Source organism: Pithys albifrons, chromosome 11 (assembly GCF_047495875.1).
Source record: "Pithys albifrons albifrons isolate INPA30051 chromosome 11, PitAlb_v1, whole genome shotgun sequence".
NCBI classification, from domain to species: Eukaryota; Metazoa; Chordata; class Aves; order Passeriformes; family Thamnophilidae; genus Pithys; species Pithys albifrons.
Window position 1 is genome coordinate 11,443,128 of NC_092468.1, and position 20,848 is coordinate 11,463,975.

At 41.3% G+C, this 20,848-nt stretch overlaps 1 protein-coding gene across 1 annotated transcript; it reads left to right on the forward strand.

The window, feature by feature from the left end:
* Nucleotides 1–686: 686 nt before the first annotated feature.
* On the forward strand, nt 687–20,607 carry GRK7 (G protein-coupled receptor kinase 7). The gene is made up of 4 exons (XM_071566439.1): nt 687–1,336; nt 2,064–2,501; nt 15,156–15,427; nt 19,590–20,607. The coding sequence occupies exons 1-4, from the start codon at nt 734–736 to the stop codon at nt 19,930–19,932; spliced, it is 1,656 nt and encodes a 551-aa protein (XP_071422540.1). The 5' UTR covers nt 687–733; the 3' UTR covers nt 19,933–20,607.
* Nucleotides 20,608–20,848: the final 241 nt, after the last annotated feature.

The window sequence follows — 20,848 nt, forward strand, 5'->3', positions numbered from 1 at the left end:
GCCTGCATGCAATCTGCTCAGACAGAGCCACGCCAGGCAGGAGGGTGGGCAGGGGCTGTCTGTGCAGCTCACTGCTGGTGTATTACCTGAGTTCTGCAAAGCACTGAATTGTGTGGTAATTTAAAACTTAACATCTCGTGTTCATCTATATCAACGTCTTTTCAGGCATGGCAGATTTGTGATAAAAGCTTTTTATAAAACCGGATCGTGGCGTGTGTAATTGTGGGTATGTTGGTGTTCTCTGTCGAGCAAGGGAGATCAGGGCTGTCCTACTGACTGGCCAAAGTGCCTCTGAGTTGCAGAGAGCATGTATTGCAGACAGAAATCTCTGCATGTTCCCAGCATGCAGGGACTGTGCCAGCAGGGGAATCTCAGTGCGTTTAAGGGTTGTCAGGGCCCTTCTGAGAAAGAGCAGCTGAACTGCGTGCGTTTGGTGCTGCCAGTGGGAAGGTTTGCCCAGGATGTCATCCCTCAGCTATACATAGCAAACTCAAAGCTTCTTACAGAGAAACCTCTTACCAGTCACTTTCCACAAATGGTGCATATATCTAAAGGTACTTAGTGAAAATCCTTGAGAGGTATTTAATGCAAAAGCAGTTGGTCTCTCTGGTGTTTTCCAGAAGACCTCACACACCACTAGCAGGGAAAAGTGCAGGGCAACTACAGCACGGCACTTGGGCCAGGTACTCATTTTGTCTGAAACCAGGCTCTGCCACCCCAAGAGCTTGCCAAGATGTGTGACATGGGGGGGCTCGACAACCTGATTGCCAACACAGCCTACCTGCAGGCAAGGAAGAGTGGAGAAGCAGATGTCAAGGAGATGCAAAAGAGACGTAAGAGCCTCTCGCTGCCCAAAATTGAGCAATGCCAAGAGCATAGAGAGTCCATTGCTGGTGATTATGATAGCATCTGTGAGCAGCAGCCCATTGGCAAGAAATTCTTCAGAGACTTCTTAGAGACAGTGCCAGAATATTTGGTAGCTAGGGACTTCCTGGATGAGGTGTCAACCTGGGAGTTGGCAGAGGACAATGCTAAGAGCAGTACCATGGAGAGTATGATCACCAATTTTCTTAAGACAGGCTCCAAAAACTATCTGTCTTTTATGAGCTCTGACTTGGTCAGCAAATGCCAGGCAGCTACAGCAAAAGACTATGAGAACATTGTGCAGCTGGCCAAGGAGGAATCCAAACTCTTCCTTAAAGAAAAGCCCTTCCAGGACTTCCAGACCAGCCCCTTCTATGACAAATTCCTCCAATGGAAAGTTTTTGAGAAGCAACCGGTAACTGATAAATACTTCTATGAGTTCCGAGTGCTGGGCAAAGGTGGCTTTGGAGAGGTAAGAGCTGCACTTTAAGGATGTGAGTCATCCCTCCCCTTTCAAGACTGGCAGGTGGGTTTACAAAGAGCAGTGGATTCAGAAATTGTATAGAAATTTGCAAAATGTGCCCCTTCAGACTGCCCATTTTCCAGAGATTGGGCTGAGTTATTTGTACGCCAGTAGAGGCTCCTGTTAGTGAAGAGTTACTTTAAAGTTTTTATGTTCTGTATCTGTGCTAGTAAAAAACCAGGCTTCTTTACCAAAGCTTGCATGACTGCCTATATTATTAATCACTAGTCTGCTCCTCGGCACCGTTTTAGCCTGTGCTAGCTCACACACTCCCAGAGAATTCCTAGCTGCAGTTTAAGGAGAAGGACAGATACCATCTGTTCCCAAACTACAGTATGAATGAGGTTACCTTTATTGAGAGGCAAGAGAGTTTTACTGTACAGATGCAATCTGTGTGTGCTGTTTATGGTTACAGAATTTTGTTCTTGACCTTGTTCCTTTTATTTGCTAATACATGACTGCTAGTTGTGTCCTCAAGAACTTTGCATCAGATCCACCACTGGTCCAGAACAGATTGTACTCTTGTGTTTCTTCCTTATTTTCTCTGCTAATATACTCTTCATGGAAGTTGGCATCAGCAGCTACTAATAGGGACCAGGGATTCCCCAGTTTCTGCCTATTACTACCCAGTCTCTGTCAAATCCCTTCATTAACTTTCCATGTGCATCTTCTCTAGGTTTGTGCCATCCAGGTGAAAAATACTGGCAAGATGTATGCCTGCAAGAAACTGGATAAGAAAAGGTTGAAAAAGAAAAGCGGAGAGAAGATGGCACTGCTGGAGAAAGAGATCCTGGAGAAGGTCAACAGCCCTTTCATAGTCACACTAGCTTATGCCTTTGAGACCAAAACCCACCTGTGTCTTGTTATGAGCCTCATGAATGGAGGGGATCTGAAGTATCACATCTACAATGTGGGAGAAAGGGGTTTGGAAATGAAGAGGATCATCTATTACTCAGCTCAGATCACCTGTGGGATTCTGCATCTCCATTCCATCAACATTGTGTACCGAGACATGAAACCAGAAAACGTCCTTCTGGATGATAATGGGAATTGCAGACTGTCTGATCTTGGGCTGGCAGTGAAAGTCAGAGAGGGAAAAAGCATCACTCAGAGGGTGAGTACATATTCATTGAACATGAGGAATAGGAAGTGAAGCTGTTCTCTTTCTAATGCCTGATTGAGTCCAAGACTTAATTCCCTGGAATTTATTCTTTGCTAAAGACCTTACGTAGTCATTTCATTCTGAGACAGGTCGTAAGAAGATTTGGTTAATTACTTCTCCAGGTACTACATGTAGTAAAATAACTTGTTTTGCACAGAAAGAGTGGAATCAACTTTGGCCTGTTGTTTCTCTTCAGCTCTTGAACCAATGATTTTAGGGGGGCAGATGCCTGGTGCCTTGAGCAATGCTGCATACTCAGGGATTTAACCAATTACCTGTTTAAGGAGCAGCAGTCAAACATGTGACTCCTTCTATTCCACTTTTGGTCCTACTGATTGTATTGCAGGTGTTGATGGTGCTGCACAATAAACCATTGCCAACCTTCCTCTCTCCCACAAATTAATTCCTGAAAAGGTAGCAACTTTTGACAATTTGCAAATGTGTCTGCCTGTCTGCATGTGTAGGAAGAAAAAGATGGATGACCAGCTGGATTTTGTTGGGTGAGTTAGATTGTGTGGCACTTCAGCTGTGCCCGTGGTGATCCCAAACTCATAGGGATTCATGATAGTGCCAGGAGGTTTACACAAGCAATATGTAGGCAGCTTAACTATGAAACAGGCCTATTTCTCTCAAGGTATCTGGAGCTTAAAGATATATATAATGAGAGAATGTGTCTGAAATACACTAAGCATATGAAGAAACAGAAGCAACATTATGACCTGGTCTAACTACCTTAGGTTAAACTCCCCAAGTCTTTCACATTAGAAGTTCCGTAGAAGAGAGGACCTTCTAGTGGCCTTTTGCATCTTGCTTGAAGTACACATCTGTTGATGTTAAATACAATAATATTGAAGGGTATTTTCCTGGCCATTTAGGAACTTTGTATTATGAGTGGTTTTAGTTCTCACTGAAAGAAAACATGGAAACTGCTGTTTGTATGGATAGTAAGTAACTAAAATGAGATGCACACTCCTCAGGGTGTGAAAATGCAGTTTCTGTGAAAGCTAATGCAGGTTTTTAGGTAGAACTTCTGTGAACTGGGAATGTTGCTTTGTTTGTGAAGATGGCATTTTAAATCCAAAGCTATAAACCTTCCTGTGCTGTGCAAGTTCCAGATGCATGCAGTTACTATGGTCAGAAAACATAGTTTTGAGGAAGGGCAGGTTTTCATCCTTGTAAATATGTGATGTTTGGCAGAGGAAAAAACCAAAAGGAAACAGTGTATGTAGCAATGTGTAACCACTTCTGTTCGTTCTAGGGTAGAATGTCAAAGCAATACTGCTCAAGGTGGTTGTTTCTCCTCACCTTCTATGAGTCATCAAGTTGTTCATGACTCTTCTGTTGATCGCTGTTTTTGGAAGCTCTATTCACCATTATTTGGTGCTTTCATTAGGGCAAAACCTGCAATGAATGGTGTACTGCATGATTGTAATGTGTTACAAGGAACTCCTGTTAAAAGCAGCTTTATTAATTCAAAACACTAAAATAAGAGAAAAAAGAAAAAGATTTTTTTTTTCATTTTCTATATCATGAGTGAGTTAAATTAAAAATAATTCCTGGTATCATTTTGCATTTCTGTAAACTACTCATATTTGAATCCTTTGAAAGCACCTCCTAAAAAACATTATATGAGAGATAGATACTATTATTATTTATACTAATGTCATACACAAGAAGACCAAAGACCACATTTACAAATTTGCCTGAAGCTTCACCATGTATCCCTGTAATAAAATAAAAATGGTGTTAAATTAATTTTTGTTCACATTTATATTGTGATTTGAAATCAGCAGAAAATTTTACATTATAGTGTGCTTTTTGAGTATGACTACCAAACTGTTACCACTTTAAAAAAAAGTGATTTGTATAGGTTTGGGTTTTTTCACCCCAAAGGGAGGTTTGTCAAATGAAATCTATTCAGTTCACCGTTTTGTGGGCACAGTTTTATATAGGGCCATTTTTGTAAGCTCAGGCAGAAAGCATGTTCCTTCCAAGCCAAATCTGGATTGTACTGGTGTCTGAGTGCAGTGCCCAACATCACAGAGCTGCTTCCAGATTTTGGATGATGGTATGAACTGACAATTTAAATCTTAAAGTTTTCAGTCACTAATTAAGGGATATTGCTGCTGATCTATAGACTGTAATAAAATGGATTTATTTTTGTATTCATTTCATTAGAGATTGCAAAAATTACTCTGTTTCAATGAATTATGAAAGTTCTGTACACCTCTCATGGGTGTGCAAGCTCTTAAAGATTAAATGTCTTTTGCTTTCAAAGCATAAAAAATTCCCAGCCCCTCATGTATGAATAAGAGCACATCACCCATACATCACCTGGAGGATCCATTAATCCCTTTTGTAAATCTTATTAGGTGATTAGGTTGTCACATGGCACAAGTAATAAGCTAGTTAATGAGTTCCTGTTTTAGACATTTTCTAAGTTTTCAGTGAAGGTGTCTGTGAAACTATAATGTTTATGTACTGTTCACCAGCCAAAGATGTTTTCTTTGTGGGTAGAAAGGTTTTCTGAGTTTTGGATGGGTGACTTCAGTGTGGTCTTAAAAAGTGATGTGTGTTCATGCTGCAGAAAAGGCATTGTGCAACTGGTGATTTAACACTTATGTAATTGAAGAAGCAGCCTTTGTATTCTTTAAGTGCTGTTATTACTTACACTCCTTTTGAAAAATACTTGTGTGCCTTATACCAGTTGCCTGTGACTATTATAAATAAAAATACCCTGCTTTCAGAAACAGAGCCTTACAAAGGTCTAGGAAGAGTTGAATACCCAGCCTTAGTTTTCTCCCTTTCTTCTCAGTTGCTAAAGCATCAAGGAGAAACATCCAGCTGTCCATGTGAATGTCACTTTGAACATACACAGGCAGTTGTAAGCAATTGGTACGTAATAATTACAGAATTTACAAAACTTTAATTTCACTACATGTGCTAATCTGTGAAGTGCTACTTGGCTTTGGAATGGAGAAATCACAAAAAACCCCAAAACAAAACGAAAATTTAAGTAATAACAGGCTTAGAAATAAAAGAAAGTAAAAGGCAACTGAAAGCTACTTTCAATGTATTTTTTGTTCATGAAACAAACCTGGATTAGATGGGATCTTCTCCTGATACTCAGTGTGCCTGTGCAGTCTCCCAGGAGATGTGTGTATTCACACTTACTCAGGCAGGGCTCTTACTCAGATCACTGGAAACAGAAAAAACTCTTTGCCAGTGGTAATAAAATTATTCAGGACTTTAAGAAATACCATAATTTCATACACATGTGCCTGTATGATCTGATGTGGTGTGTGGATCATACTGTGCAAAAAATAGTTTGTATCAAAATTACGGCTTTTTAAGTGCTGATGTTCTCTCTGTTTTACAGAGTTGAACTAGACAACAAGGAGAGACTGAGAGCCTGCAAATATGGCTTTTACACAAAGTGTTTTATCCAGTTATGTACCCGGTTGATTGTTGAACTTGGTCTTTCACATACGACAGAAATGAGGAGCCTCATCTCAAGTTTCTCCCCTTGAACAGTCTGACCTGTCATCTTTTTCTTGAGATCTCTGCAAATTCTTCTTATACAACTCAATTCACTTCTTGCGAGTCAAGTGCTCCTGCTTTTACCCAAAAAAGTAATACTACTTAATTTCCTGAGAATGCTTGTGAGAAAAGACAGCAGGTTCTTCTGCTTGGTACCCTCATATCCCCTGCATGTTGAAATACAGAGGACTCAATTCTATTCTTCCAGAAGTCAGTGTGTATTTGCTGTTTATTTCGGGAAGAACTTTCTGCCCTTATTGGGTATGGCTTTTGTGCAAAGCAACTGCTACATGTAAATTGCGAAGGACTTTTGTGCAGATGTGTGAGCCAGAGAGCTTAAATATTGACATAATAACTGCAAAAAATAACACAAACATATTTTTGTAGTATTTATAAAAGTGCATTCATATCTTCAGAGGTTTCAGGCTCCTTCACAGTTTTCCTGTGCTGTGTTTTATATATTTGAAGGACATCATAATATTTTTATAGGAAAAACATGTTTTGGTTAAAATCTTACTCCAAATGCCCTTTTGCCCTCCTGTATGTTTGTTTATTATAAGATTCTATTTCTTAGGAAAACAGAAGGAAATCTATTTAGATGTTCCTGAAACTTGCAGTTTAATTTCAAGGCAGTTGAGAAGCAGGAGGAGGGTTTAGACTTGTGAAATGAAAAATAACTCAGCAAGCTATTCTACAGTTAACCTTTGTTCGTTATCAGATGGCACTCTTATTGGATAAGATTCTGTAAAAATTTGTTCTTCCTTTCCACTTTGAAAAATGCCAGCTCTTCATTTGCTCAGAATTACAGGGACTTGCTTCTGTTTGCAGATTCAAACCCACCCTTCTGCTTATGCATTTTGAAGTGTGCCATGTAGGATTAGTGGTCCTGCTTGACCATCCTGATCCCCTTTTGTGCCAGGGTGACCCACTCTGTGGATGAGGGAAAGGCTGAGGATGTGTCTGCCAGGACTGTAGTAAAGTCTTTGTCACTGTTTCCCACAGCATTCCCCTGGAGAAACTGGCTGCTCGTGGCTTGGATGGGTGCACTGTTCACTGGGTGAGTGGCCTGGCCCAGGGAGTGGTGGCAAATGGAATTACATCCAGCTGAGCCATGAATGGGGCTCCCAGAGCTCAGTGCTGGAGCAGCCCTGTTTAATGCCCCCATCCCTGATCTGGATGAGGGGATTGAGTGCACCCTTAGCAAGTTCAGGATGACAGCCAGCTGGGTGGGGTGTAGATCTGCTGGAGGGGTAGGTGGGCCCTGCAGAGGGGTCTGGACCAGCCGGAGCAATGGGCAGAGGCCAATTGTACAGGGCTCAACAAGGTGAAGGGTCACATCCTGCCCTTAGGTCACAGCAACCCCCTGCAGTGCCACAGGCCAGGGGCAGAGGGGCTGGAGAGCTGTCCAGTGGGAAAAGGGGTTCTTGGTCATCACCTGGCTGAACATGAGCCAGCAGTGTGCCCAGGTGGCCATGAATGCCAGTGGCATCCTGGCCTGTGGCAGCAGTAGTGTGGCCAGCAGGAGCAGGGCAGTGACTGTTCCCCTGTACTGGGCACTGTGAGGCCACACCTTGAGTGCTGTGTTCAGTGCTGGGCCCCTCACTGCAAGAGAGAGTGGAGCTCTTCATGATGTAGCATCAGGTGTCTTTGCATGACTTTTAACATTGTTCTTGATCCTGTGAAACAGAATCTGACAGAATCTGACAATAAATGCTACAGCATTTTCTATGAAAATAGTGTACATCCTGGCATGATCTCTGGTAAATCATCTAGTGTGCCACTTGTTGACTCAAGAGCATCAAAGATGTTTTCGTTTCATTGGATAAGAAATGCAACATTTGGCTGACAGTGTCATTCTTTGAACTTTTGATTTGACAGCTTTGGCCAGAAGCAGCATTGTAGGAACAGTGAGCTGTGAGATGTGAGGAATGTGGTACTTCTGTTCTTACTGGACTACATGTGACACTCCATTTACTGTCATGAGTAGTTTCCGTTAACAAATATATAATTACTTTTTTGAATCCTGGAATTACAGACACATGGAGGGGAAAACTGTGGGCTTGGGTTTGCCCATTGTTCAAGTTTAAAATCCACTAGTGAGAGGTAGCATGTGGGTGGTTCTTAACACAGGATGTAGTTAAGCTGCAGGACTCTCTTGCAAAAGGTCTTGTAGGGTTTAAGAGTTTATCCAGGTTCAGAGGGAGAGTGGAGATGGAAAAAAACTTGGTTGGGAGAAACCACTTCTGTCTTTGGAAACCCTTTAATTGCAAGTAGTTTGGGTCTGGGAAGGTGTTAGAGACATCTCAATGCACACACCAGGTTCTTGCAGACTTCCTATACATCCTTTTTTTGGCCAATTCACAGGCAGTAAAGGGACCATGTGGGCCTTTGGTGTGATACAGCCAGTACCCATCCTGCTGCATTTACATTTTAAACAGTTGTACCCCCAGCATTAGTCGTAATCTTGAAAGGTAAGGTGGTTGAAATGCCCTGGAGTTCAGTGATCAGCAGAAACTGTGCAGGCCTCATTGGCATTCCCATTGCTTAGCCTACAGTGCCTGTACCTCCACTGGAGGGCCCATATCCCTCCCAGGACCCCCTGCAGTCCTGTTCCCTCCGTCCCACTGGCAGAGAACATGGAATTTCTCTTGCATGGCCCCTTTCTGAGGCAGCAGCCTATGTGTGCTGCCATGGCACCGTGTTTGCATTCATTGTGAAGAGCTGCATAAAATACTGACAGAGCTACGTAGATGAACAGTTTTCTCTCTTATTGACATTGTTTATGGAACATTCTGTGGTCATTAAAGAAACCATAAACATCTCTGAAGTATTATTATTCCCACATTTTAGGTGGGAAGTGGTCAGGAGAATTTTAAAAGGAAGTTAAAGGGAAAATCACGTTACAGGAATATTAAAGAATCCTGATAATTCTTGAATTCTAATTGTGTGGTTATGAGTCTGTACCAAGTGTTCTGCCTGTCCTAAGTGCTCCATCCCTTTAATGTCTGATTGCTTCCCATTCTATGAATGTGTATTTCTTCTGATGACACTTCCCCAAGGTGGGAATGTTAGCTGTTCTGTCTCCAATAGGGATCTAGGCAAAGATTTATGTGAGATCATGCAGGAAGAAGGCAGGGAGATGCTCTAAAATCCAAGGCTGAAATTGGTGCCCAGTTACTGGACTGTCCTTCCTCAAGCCATTTATTCCTTTGAATTCCATACAGTGTGGATCTAAACTGAAAAACATGCTGTCCCTGTGTCTGTTTCTCTTCCCAAGCAGGAGCACAGGGGCAGCCTGTCCCCTCTGCACAGTGTGACCTTCTCTTTCCTTTGTGCCACTTCCTTCATTTCAGTGATGCTCATGGCCAGACTTAAAAGAGTAAAAACCAATGGTGGACTTTTCACTATTCCGTTTTGTGACTTGGAACCCAAAGGCAATTTTGGTTTTTTTTTTTCTAATATAGCAGAAATTTTTGTCCCTTTTGTGCTTTTTTCTGTGGGAGCTTTTTTTTTTTAAAGCAGACAGCTTTCCCTCTGAAAATTATGTTCCTGTGTGAAAATGAGAAAAGTTTGGTCTTGAATCTTGTGCATGTGGGACTCAGTAGCTCCTAAGCTCCTATACAGTCTTTCTCACTTTTTTTTCCTGGTATTCTGAACAATCCTTGTGTTCCTCTGACTCAGGAGCCCATAAGTTTATGATGGGCCATCCCAAAGGAAGGTCCTTCCCTTTCCTAAGCATTATCAATACACTAAAGTCTTTGTTCTGTGAGACTTTCCAGAGTACCTTTTGTCCTATTTAGATTTGATTTTTTATCTTCTTTTAAAAGATAGCTGTCTATTAATTTGACCAGCAGATTTCTTGTTACTGCGTGAACACGTGGTGGTAAAATGTGGAGGGACTGCAGTTCTGTGTGACTCATTTGAATGACACTCTGCTCCTCCTCAAGGGGCTCTTGGGAGAAAAATTAAGATGGTAAAGTGAGTGACAGAGGCAGAGCAGTTGTTGTTCTCCACATCCAGGGCCTGTTCACTTGTGTGCAGAGGAGAGCTGTCTGTGGTCTGTTGCTGCATTCCTGCAGGGTCTGTTAAGGCCATGCTGCAGGAGCGGAGGAGCAGCTGGACAAGAGAACAAAGCAGGCAGTGGCACCCCTTGGAGGAAGGAAGGACTGAGCCCCAGGAAACAGCTGATGGAGCTAAACTCAGCTTGTTTTTTTTCCTCTGTTCAACAGTTCTTGTGCCATGGCAAACAAAAGATAGACATTCGGATTTGCTTTACTGTTTGGTTTATGATATCAATTGAGTTTGTTTTGCAGAGATCTGTGGGAAAAGGTAGAGCGATCTAAACCCCGTTTCTCCTGATTTGCCTGTTCCTGTGCTGCTGAAAGCTCCAGAGAGTTCCGTTCCTGGCCTGCCTGTGCTGGCAGGTGGGACCCCCGTGGCACTGGAGGGGCTGTCCTGGTGGGACAGGGTGTGAGGATGAGTGTGCCACATGGCCTCGCTCTGCGCAGCTCTCTGGGCCACCTGCACTGAGAACCCAGTGCGCTCCCTGTTCCACAGGGTCACATCTTGTACTACTGAAACACTGTAATTATGTGACCTTTGAAAAATTTATCCAGGATTGCATTTCGCAGAAGAAACATTTGTATACTTTCAGATGAGTCATTCCTACTATGCCCTGTCAAACCACACTCCCAGAAACAATCCACTTAACAGAACTTTGCTGATGTATCCAAGGGCAACATTGGTCATTAGAGGATTATTGAAAAATTGTATTTTGGGTTGTTCTCAAGGTAGTGAAATAAAGGGAGAAGGAGATCTGTGAACCCTTTTCAAAAGAAGTCAATTAAACTCTAATTGACTGAAATGTAATGATTTATTTTCATTTCAAACAACATCCCCAAGTAAGGCATCCTGCTCATCTTCACAAAAGACAGTATTAGATGAAGAGCAAGCGTTTTACTGACTCTGCTTCAAAAAGTTGTGTGCCTCTGCAATGGAATATGATTCCTGCCTTCTGTAAAAAGTTGGGATAATATAACATTCCTTGTCTTCTTTGTGATATTTGTATTTATTGTGTCCCATTAGATGCCTCCAGGTCAGTGAAGGGGTAATATCATGTGTTTGTCTCTGTAAGATCACTTGAGCAGTCAACAGATCTGTTCAAATGGTTCCTTGTCTTAGGAATTCTACAGGAAAGAAGAAAATAATGTGCTGGTCTTAGTCTCAGTCAAAACCCAATGGGCATCCTAGCTGTGTAGTGCTGACAACAAAGGAATTGAGTGTGGGGTTTTTATTTTTCCTCTTTCCATTAAAAGAGTGAAATTTATCCATGTAAAATAAGATCTAGTAAGACAAAGTGGGTTTTAGTTAATATACAGCTTCTGAATTTACTTATATATTGTATTCAATGAAAACATCTGCAAAATCATACAAACCTAGTCATTTTTTGTGTGATTGACATACCAGTATCCCACACTCAGAGATAGCCATTCTGAGGCATGGTCAGATAATTCTAACTGCATTAAATATTCAATACCAACCCATGGGAAATAGACCCCTTCTCAAAAATAATGCATTTATCTTTTCTGGTAACTTTTAATTCCTTTGCTCTCTGTTCTTTTTTTCCCTTTTTGCACTTGACTATAATTTACAGCATACTTATTTACTTCTGGGCCTGCTGAGATGAATTTAATTCATTACTTTAATTCACTTCTGCTTTGGGAATCAGTGGATAAGTTTTCCACCTAATACACTGGGTTTTGCTGCTCAAATCTCACTGCTATTGATAGTTGTAGTTTAAAAACTCCCTTCACAAAGCTGTTTTCCATCCTTAGATGAACCTCTCCTGAGTCACTGAGGCCGCCTTTCCTGTTGCCATAGGAGCTCTTTGCCTTGAAAGATGATCTGATCTTGGACATCTTGTTCTCCATAACGATTAGTGTAGAGATGGTATGTTTTAGCTTTCCCCTAGTACTATCTACTCTCTAAGATTAAAGAATAAATAAATCTGCATCTGAAAGATTCATGTTCTTCCAGTTCTGGGGGCTGAATAATTCATTTTTTGTCTTCCCTAATACAGCAAATGCTTCTGGTTTCAGCATCTTTCTTCCCAAAAGATTTTGTCAAAGCCACACATACATAGAAATAGGTGAAAAAGACTAAAATTTAAGTTCTTTTCTTTCTCTCTCTAAATTCCTATTTTGATAAAGATAGTAGAGATTTATATATTTCTTCCCTGGTTTTGTTTTGCATTTCTTCCCCTTAAGCATCACTGCTGATTACTTGTGAAGTGTGTTTGTTTCTGCTATTAAATAGTAATGTACTAGTGCATTTTGAGACTTAAGTGTTATGAGATTAGGTTTAGATTCCTGCTCCTCAGCCTGTTCCCTCACTGTGAATAGCAGGAAAGCTTCAGGATTGGGTGAGGTTTGGTTTTGGATTCAGGTTTGGATATCTCCATGAGAAAACCAGCTCTCATGACATGCTGAACTGAAGTGGTTTGGCATAGCAGAGGAACAATCTGTTTCTAGTCTTCCTCAGGTTGAGTTGGATCAGCTCAGTAACAGCTCGAAAGAGCTCAGTGCTACTAATTTAGGATTTTGAAGTTTTGTTCCTGTTCACAGCTGAGCTCATCCACAGCCTGTCACTGCAGTCTGAGGGGTGGCTGCTGCTGGGCCATCTTTATTTGCTATTAACTGTGCTCCTGAGTCCCTCTGGGCTGCGACCGTGGCCGTGCTCCCCACAAGCACCATGTCCAAGCACAGAGCTCTTTGGATGGTGTGTCCTGCTGGAGGGATGTGGAAAATACACGTGGAAGGGACTGAGGTTGCTTGGTAACTGTTTCTTTTGGAAAAGGAACTATGGAAGAAAGAACACAAGTGGAAGCCAGAAAGGCACTCTGGACTTGAGCTGCCTTGAGACACATTTGTGACAGTTGATTTTTGACTTCTCCATGTCAGATCTTCCCAGGTTCTGCATGATGATGTTAACTTGCAGCAAAGTAATGTCTTATCACAAAGACCATACTGTGCTGTCAGGGCACATTTTGATGATAATATGACTCATCAGTTCTTCAAGGCATTAGTGCCCCAGCTTCACCTCAGTAAAAATAAGAATGTTTATTGCTTCCCAGAAGGAGGGGGAATGAAATATTCCAGAAGCCTCTTCAGAGCTGTGTTCACCAATTCACGAGCTCTGTGTCCGTCCTTTTGTACCAGAATTTCTCTACTACTTTGTACCTCTCCTCTCCCTTCCAGGTTCTTTTGGGGCCAGAGGGATTTGGGGTCTGTTGTCTGTGTTTGAGCACTTGTCCCCTTCTCTGAACAGGGCAATAATTGTACCTAAAAATGTAATACTGTCAGGGTGTCTCTAAATACTAACTTTTACTTAGAAAAATTCAGTGTGAGCAGTCCCAGTTGCCTGTGGGATGATGTCAGCTGCTGCAGTGCCCAGACTTCTGTGGCTTTAGCAAGGGAGGCAAAGGTTTGCTTTTGACCTTTTCTTTTGCTTTCAACCTGACTGATAATTTTGTGTTTCTCATCTCTTTTCTGTTTTTCAACAAAGTGGAGGATTTTGCTCTATACCCCTAAAAGTAAAAAAAAACTACAGAGGAAAAACCAACTGGATTAAGTTTTCTGTCCATTAAGGTTATGTTTCATGGATGTTCCCTCTTGCACACACTGTTTACAGTACAGCATGCCAAAATGTGTAGTGACACAAGCTAAAGTTTATAGGGAGACTTAACTTGGAAATACTGTGCCTAAATTTGCAAATATTAGAGGAGTTACCCCAATGCCATAAAATCAAATGTGTCTGTTGAGCTGTGCTTTATTATAAATACAATTTGCCCAAATGTGCTCTACTTTTAGTTATCTTTTTCTAACTTTTTTGCTTTGGAGTGAATCTGTCACTACTTGTATTCTGGTAGCAGTAACAACGATAGTCTTGAATAGCCTTTAGCGGGATTTTGCAGAAACACAGTTTTTTAATTTTAGATTTTAATACTAGTAATACATCAGTCCTAGTATTTCAAATGGGTATGAGAGGTACAAGCAACATCTGACATAGCTGTCAGTGTTAGCTGGCTGTGGCAAATGCAAAAGGCTGCCTTGGATGTGGCCGTAGGTGCTGGGTCAGCCGAGGGGACGCTGCACGGTGGCAGCGCCACGTCCTCAGCCCTGTGTCCTGCAGCAGAAAGTGTGTGCAGAGGCTGGTCCCCTCCCAGGTGGATCAGCTCCCGAGGGAGAGAGGCAGCCGCAGCTGTTCTGGGCACTGCAGCCTGTCCCCCAAGGGGAATGTGCCAGGCCTGGCCTGGGAAGGGGCAGGCACATTCCCCTCCCAGAGTGGCCACTTCTCTTGGGGAAGGGGCCATCAGTGCTGCACACACTCTTTATTCAGACAACTCTTTTTGGTCAGGAAGTACAAACTCGTTTTTTCACACTAGTGAGTGTCATTTACAAATGATAATTTTCATAGGTTTTAGGAGTTTTTCTTGGCCCTTGATGGTAGAACTTCCACCCAGAAGCCAAGAGGGAGGCAGGCCAGGACTTTCCCATGCAGCCCAGCTACTGGCTGGATGAGAATTTTCTCACTGGCTGCAGACCCCTGTGCTGGACCATTATAAACATTGAATGAGGTGGGAATCAGTGATTGTTTTGCCTGATTTTTGTCTTCTTCAAAATCTTTTCAAATTGATTTCTTCCTGTGTTTGCAGGACAAAGCCAACAACACTGTCTTCAACAGGAAGAAAAGTAATTTGGAAGAAGAAAGGAAGATAGACATGAATTTAAAAATAAACCACTTTTAGGTAGAAATTGCACAGACATTTCACTTTTGAAAAGCATATTTTCCCATATGCTGAAATGTTTAAAGACAGATATAGTCCCTGTGCTAAAATAGTTACACCTCACAGTTTCCAGATAAAAAAAATCAGTTATTCAGAGTTTCTAGATGCAAAATCTATCAGCAGTGTAACTAATATTTTGGAGGAATTTTAGACTGGTCTGTTGAATTGTATGCATTTCATTGCTGACACTGGGCAGTAATGTGTCTGTATGTTTGCAATAGGCTGGGACAAATGGCTATATGGCTCCAGAAATCCTGAAGGAAGAGGAGTACAGCTACCCTGTGGACTGGTTTGCCATGGGCTGCTCTATTTACGAGATGGTTGCTGGGCGAACACCATTCAAGGATTACAAAGAAAAGGTCAATAAGGATGAGGTTAAAAGAAGAACTCTGGAAGATGAGGTGAAATTTGAACATGCCAGCTTTACAGAGGAAGCAAAAGATATTTGCCGACTGTTTTTGGCTAAGAAGAAAGAGGACCGCTTGGGAAGCAGGTATGGCTTCTCAAACCCAGTAAAATGCAGATTACAGCTGCGAAGAATATCATTATTTTGCATATTACACAAAATGGGTTAGACCTTCACTTTGTACAGAGTGCTGCATTTTCCCTTTCATTTCTAGGAATAGAGAGGTGGAAAGTTTTGAAGATAATATGGAAGTAAGGAATGTTGTTGCAATAGTGTGGTTATGTGCCCTCATTCCAGACAACTCATAGGAGTTCCCTTCTGTTGTTTTCTGCATTAGACTCTATATAGTTTTCAGAGAAGGGAGCAACCTGTTTTTCTTCCACATTCTTTCCTGAAGGTAAAAGATACTCCAGTAGAAACCTGCACTTGTGCTGGTGCAGGCTGAATGCAGAATCTTGGGCTGTATCACTTACTGGAATGGTGTGGGCAGCAATCCAAGTCTGCAGAGTGGATTCTCTTCCCTGCAGACACTGAACTCGCAGGGCTGCGTCACTGGCTCCCTGCTGAAGGCACCTCACCCCTCTGCTTTGCTCAAGTGCTTTAAAACAAATCTTACAGAGGGCCTGGTCTGCCTGACTCTCCCAGGGAGAAAAAGGAGGAAAAGAATATTGGGCACAAATGCTTCTAAAGTAAAACATCTCTGGGGGCTTTGGGTTCGTGAGGACTGGTGGGTATGTCCCTGTCTTAGAAATTTCAAGGAACTGTTCAATAAGAAGAAAACTGCAAAGCTAAACATTGTAATGTTTAACTTGTCATCCCTCTGATACCTCTGATGTGTGTGCGCATGTATATACACATAAACCATTTAGTGCATTTCTAATGAGACAGATTGTGGATCTACATTTGCAATATAGACAAAAGAAATATAATAAAAATGTAAAAAAAATAGTAGGAAACTGATAGTACCTGTCTTTAGAATACCATGTGATTTGAATCATCTGTGAATACAAATATATGTAATGGGTGCTTTTCCAATCTAATGACGCAATAGACAAAGGATCTTACTGAAAATTCATGGATAGTCTTCTAAATTTGTATTTGGTAACAACGTGGAACCGTTTTTCAAAATGCTGGGCAAACATTTGTCTGAGAGAATTAACTCCAATGAAAGATAATATATCGTTAATACACGTCTTTAATAATCCAGTACTAAATGAAGACAGCTTCTCTGTGCCAGATGAATTTTTTCAACAAATATGCAAAGCAGCAAAAAAGTTATTTTCAACAGCACGTAGAGTATGTTTAATACAAAATCTATATTGTTTGAATATGTTCTAAAAGCTTATTTTAAAAGTACATTTAACACAAAAATATTTAGAGCATTCCAACTTACAAGTCAGCATACTTTGCAGATGTTTAGACTTACAGCATTTTGTGAAGTAAACAAATTTCAGAGTGTGGGAAAATGAAATTTAGAGATTCTGAGTGATTTGGTCAAGTTCATTCAGCAAGTCTGAAGCAAAACCAGCACCATCCAATTCACTTACCGTAACCACATCCCCTCTGCCAAGGGCATCATTTACAGTCACTCTCTGCTTGTTGTTCCGTTCCTTCTCAGCAATGGGAGGAATGTACACAGAAAGGTAATGGCACGTGTTATTTTTAGTTTTCTGCTGCTTAAGTGATCCCTACTCTTATGTGCCGTGGTTAGAGAAGGAACACAAAAGGATGTGTGCCCTACCTGGGCACCATGCAGAATAAAAGCCTGCATGTCGCTCTTACACAAGGCAATACTATTCAGGACAGCTCATCCTTATGTAAAGATTAGTTCTGTAATTCTACTAAGGACAACAAGAGCTTGGTTTATCTACAGAAGTGCCTGTTGCATAAGTTAAAGCTGCTCAAAGACAGCTTTACTTTGTACACCTGACCTTTTAAAACACTCCACTCTTTTACTGAAGACTTGATTTCACCAGCTAACTGAGGAAAGACATAACCCCTTTTCTCCACTCAAGCTTTTCAGGATTGACATCTCAAATCCCACACCTGGAAAGTGATTCTTTCTTTCTTTTTTTTTAATAGAAGATTGCAAAATTGACCAACTTTGTATGAGTTCATTTGCTCTTCCTTTTTAAGTTACGTAAAAATGCAGTTCAGAGGAAGAGTTCATCTCCAGCAAGCTGGAAGATGCCTCAGTTCCAGCAGATGGCATTCATGCAGCTTTACATTTTTTAACTTTTTATGGTTTCAGTAGGAGAAACACTGCACTGATCCATTGTGGAGCCTTCACCAGCTTCCAGTGCTTTTTGGTTTGTGTTACAGGAAGGAAAAGCAAAATAAAGGAATATTTCCATGAGTGCATCTGCCCAGGAGAATTGTCAGTAGGAGTGGCCCACAAGTGTCCCAGGACATTAGTTAGTTTGAACAGCAGCTCTAGTGCACTTCAGCCTACAGGAAATGTGAATAAATCATGTCAGGCTGCTCAAGTACTTGGTATCACTTAGCTGGGTAAGTTAGGAGATGGTTTTGGACTATGTGAATGCAGAGGTTATGATCCCTGTTGGCTTAATCTGTACGTTCATAGTCATGTTCATATGGCTCCTTAGGGTTGAAAACACTCTTTTTCATTGCCCAGCATGCCTGGATGGCAGCTCTGTCATGCTTCAGGCTGTGGTGTAGCATCCTGGTCATGGTGGTGAACAGCAGAGAGTGGCTGGGGGTGGCTCGCTCAGAACTGGCAGCAGAGGTGCAAAGGGATGATATTCTAACAGGGTTGCTGAAAAGGGCAGCTGGAGGTTCCATCCTGGCTGTGCCTGGGTAGCAGCAGGGCAGGCTGGAAGCACGGCAGGAGCTGTCCATGTGAGGGACAGGCAGCAGTGCCAAGCTGGAGGAGCTGTTCTGAGTGCATAGTATTGAGGCCTTGAAAAATGAGGATTTTTCCAGTCACACATCATCTACTTCTATGTGGTGCTTCTACACACTTGCAGAGATAAAAAGACTTGCCAAATGCTTGCATTGCATTTTGCTCATAGAACATTGTCTAGAAATACATGAGAGGTTACTTTGCTAACTGTGATTTTGTAAAGAAGTGGGAAAAGCAAAAAGCAATGTATTAGAACTACCATCTTCTGAGGCCATAACTCAGGCAAATTTGGTTTTTCTATATTACTGTTTCCAAGAGCACTGCATCCATAAATACATTTAAAAAAAGAATGCATAGTTGTGGAAAACACAGTGCTGCTCTCTGCTCCTCCTTTCTCTAGACTTCAAAACTTAGACTTTGCTTACCTTGACACCAGAGGCAGTTCAAAGGCTGTGGTCTTTGGACATGCTTTAGAGAGCTTTCATTTGAGGCTCAGAGGATTCTTACCATCTCAATATTCTACAAGTCTCTCTTTGGGTCTGCAGGGAAACAATTCACTGTTTCTTTTACAGCCAAAGTTCTCCCTGAGGTCTGCAGATGCTTTTCATAGGATGTATTTAACTTATGCATTTACAATTATTTAGTCCTTTCTGGGTTTTATTATTAGGTATTAACAATACTAATAAAGGATTGTGTTTGTGGCAGTGGCACACATACTTTTGTTAATGTCACAGTTTGTGAATCTCTTGCCTAAAAAAATCTTTGTTCATTTATGAGTATTTATTTTGAATGAACAGCCTCCCTAAAAGCAGGAGTGTTTATTTGAGTGACATAACTGAGTTTTATTATGTAAATGTGTGGCTGCTTTGAATTAAGATAAAACCAGAAATGTCATTTGTCACCAGTTTCCTGTTCAGACTGTTGTTGCTCAGTGTCAGTCTCCACATATATTAACCCAAGGTACTCCAGTCTAGAGTTGAATAGATATTCTTATCCTAGTTAATGTAGAGCCAATCCTTGAACTTCCATTGCTGGACAGTAAATCCCACAGTCCCCTGCCATGCTGCTGTCTGCTCCGTTGTGGTGGGAGTGCACCTTTGGAGAGGGCTGTCCCAGGCACACCTCTGCAGCTCCTGTGGCACCTTGCCCAGACAGATACCCGGAGAGGAGTCGTCGTGAGCAGTGGGATCAGAATCCTTTCTGCCTCTCAGCTTTGCTTACACTGTGCAATGCAGTGTTCTTTGGTCAGCAAAAAAGGAATCGTGTTGCATGAGATATATATCTTCTTATTTTAAGATACTCTCATGAGTAAAACACAGACACACTTGTCCTTCTCTGAGAGCAAAACATCCTCCTGCTGATTAACAAACTTTTGCTTTATTGCAGAAGTGAAGACGATGACCCAAGAAAACACAGTTTCTTCAAAACTATAAATTTCCACAGGCTAGAGGCAAACCTTATTGACCCTCCATTTGTGCCAGATCCATCAGTTGTCTATGCCAAAGATGTTGCAGACATTGCTGACTTCTCTGAAGTGCGAGGAGTTGAGTTTGATGACAAAGACAAGAAGTTCTTCAAACGGTTTGCGACGGGAGCCGTCCCGATACCCTGGCAGGAAGAGATCATTGAGACAGGACTGTTCGAGGAACTGAATGATCCCAACAGAGTGGCCTCTGGGGGTTATGCAAATGGAGGGGAAGCCAAGTCAGGAGTCTGTTTGTTGTTGTAAATATCATTATCAAGAAGAGTTGAAACCACCTCCAAACTTGCCGTGTTCTGATGCTGTTTCAGAAACTCAGTGCACCTGTTTGAGAGGAACCAACCTATGTAATGTGGCATTGAGAGGCTCTGTAGGACCACCAGCTGTACAGACTGTATGATTTTCCTTTATTCTAACAAAGGAGATAATATTTTTGTGTTATTGGAGATGTATCAAATGAAGGACAGTTATTTCCCCAAGAAATTTAGAATAGAAATTCTGAAACACAAAAAGCAATGACAGAGTGAAGAGGCAACAGCTTTTGGAAATGACTGATTACGATTTTGAATACAATAATTTGTTGGTTTTCTTTCTTTTCTCTTGTTATTTCTACTAACATTTCCTCTTTGTTCTACAGTTTTCAGGAAGGATTTTTTCATTTTCAAGTAATATTCTCAATTAGACAGTGGAGCTCATACACCATGTCAAACTTGGAATCTTATTGGTTAGCCAGTCTGTCTGTTGTTTTCTGAAGTTCTGTTAGTTTTTGTATGGTTTGATTGTAATATGTGCAAATTGTCATAAAGAAAGCTCTACAAATCACTAGAAAATAAGAACAACAGGATCAAACTCTTTTCATAGTTGATTTTAATAGAGTGAAGAAAAGATTGCACCAAATCTAATGAATAAAGCATTTCTTTGTCATTATTAAGTGTATTCTTTTAAGTAATAATACCATATACAAGGAAAATGTATTTGTAAGTAAATACACATTCTTTTTGACAATTTTAAACTTTGATCAGGTTTCCTGATAATTTCTCAGTATTTTGGTGATAAATTAAGCTACAGATAGACTAAAGCGATTTGTAATTAATTGGCTTTTTACAAGCCATTTACTTCAGTGCAATATAGATTTTAAATCAGTAGTTGCAAAATGCATTACACT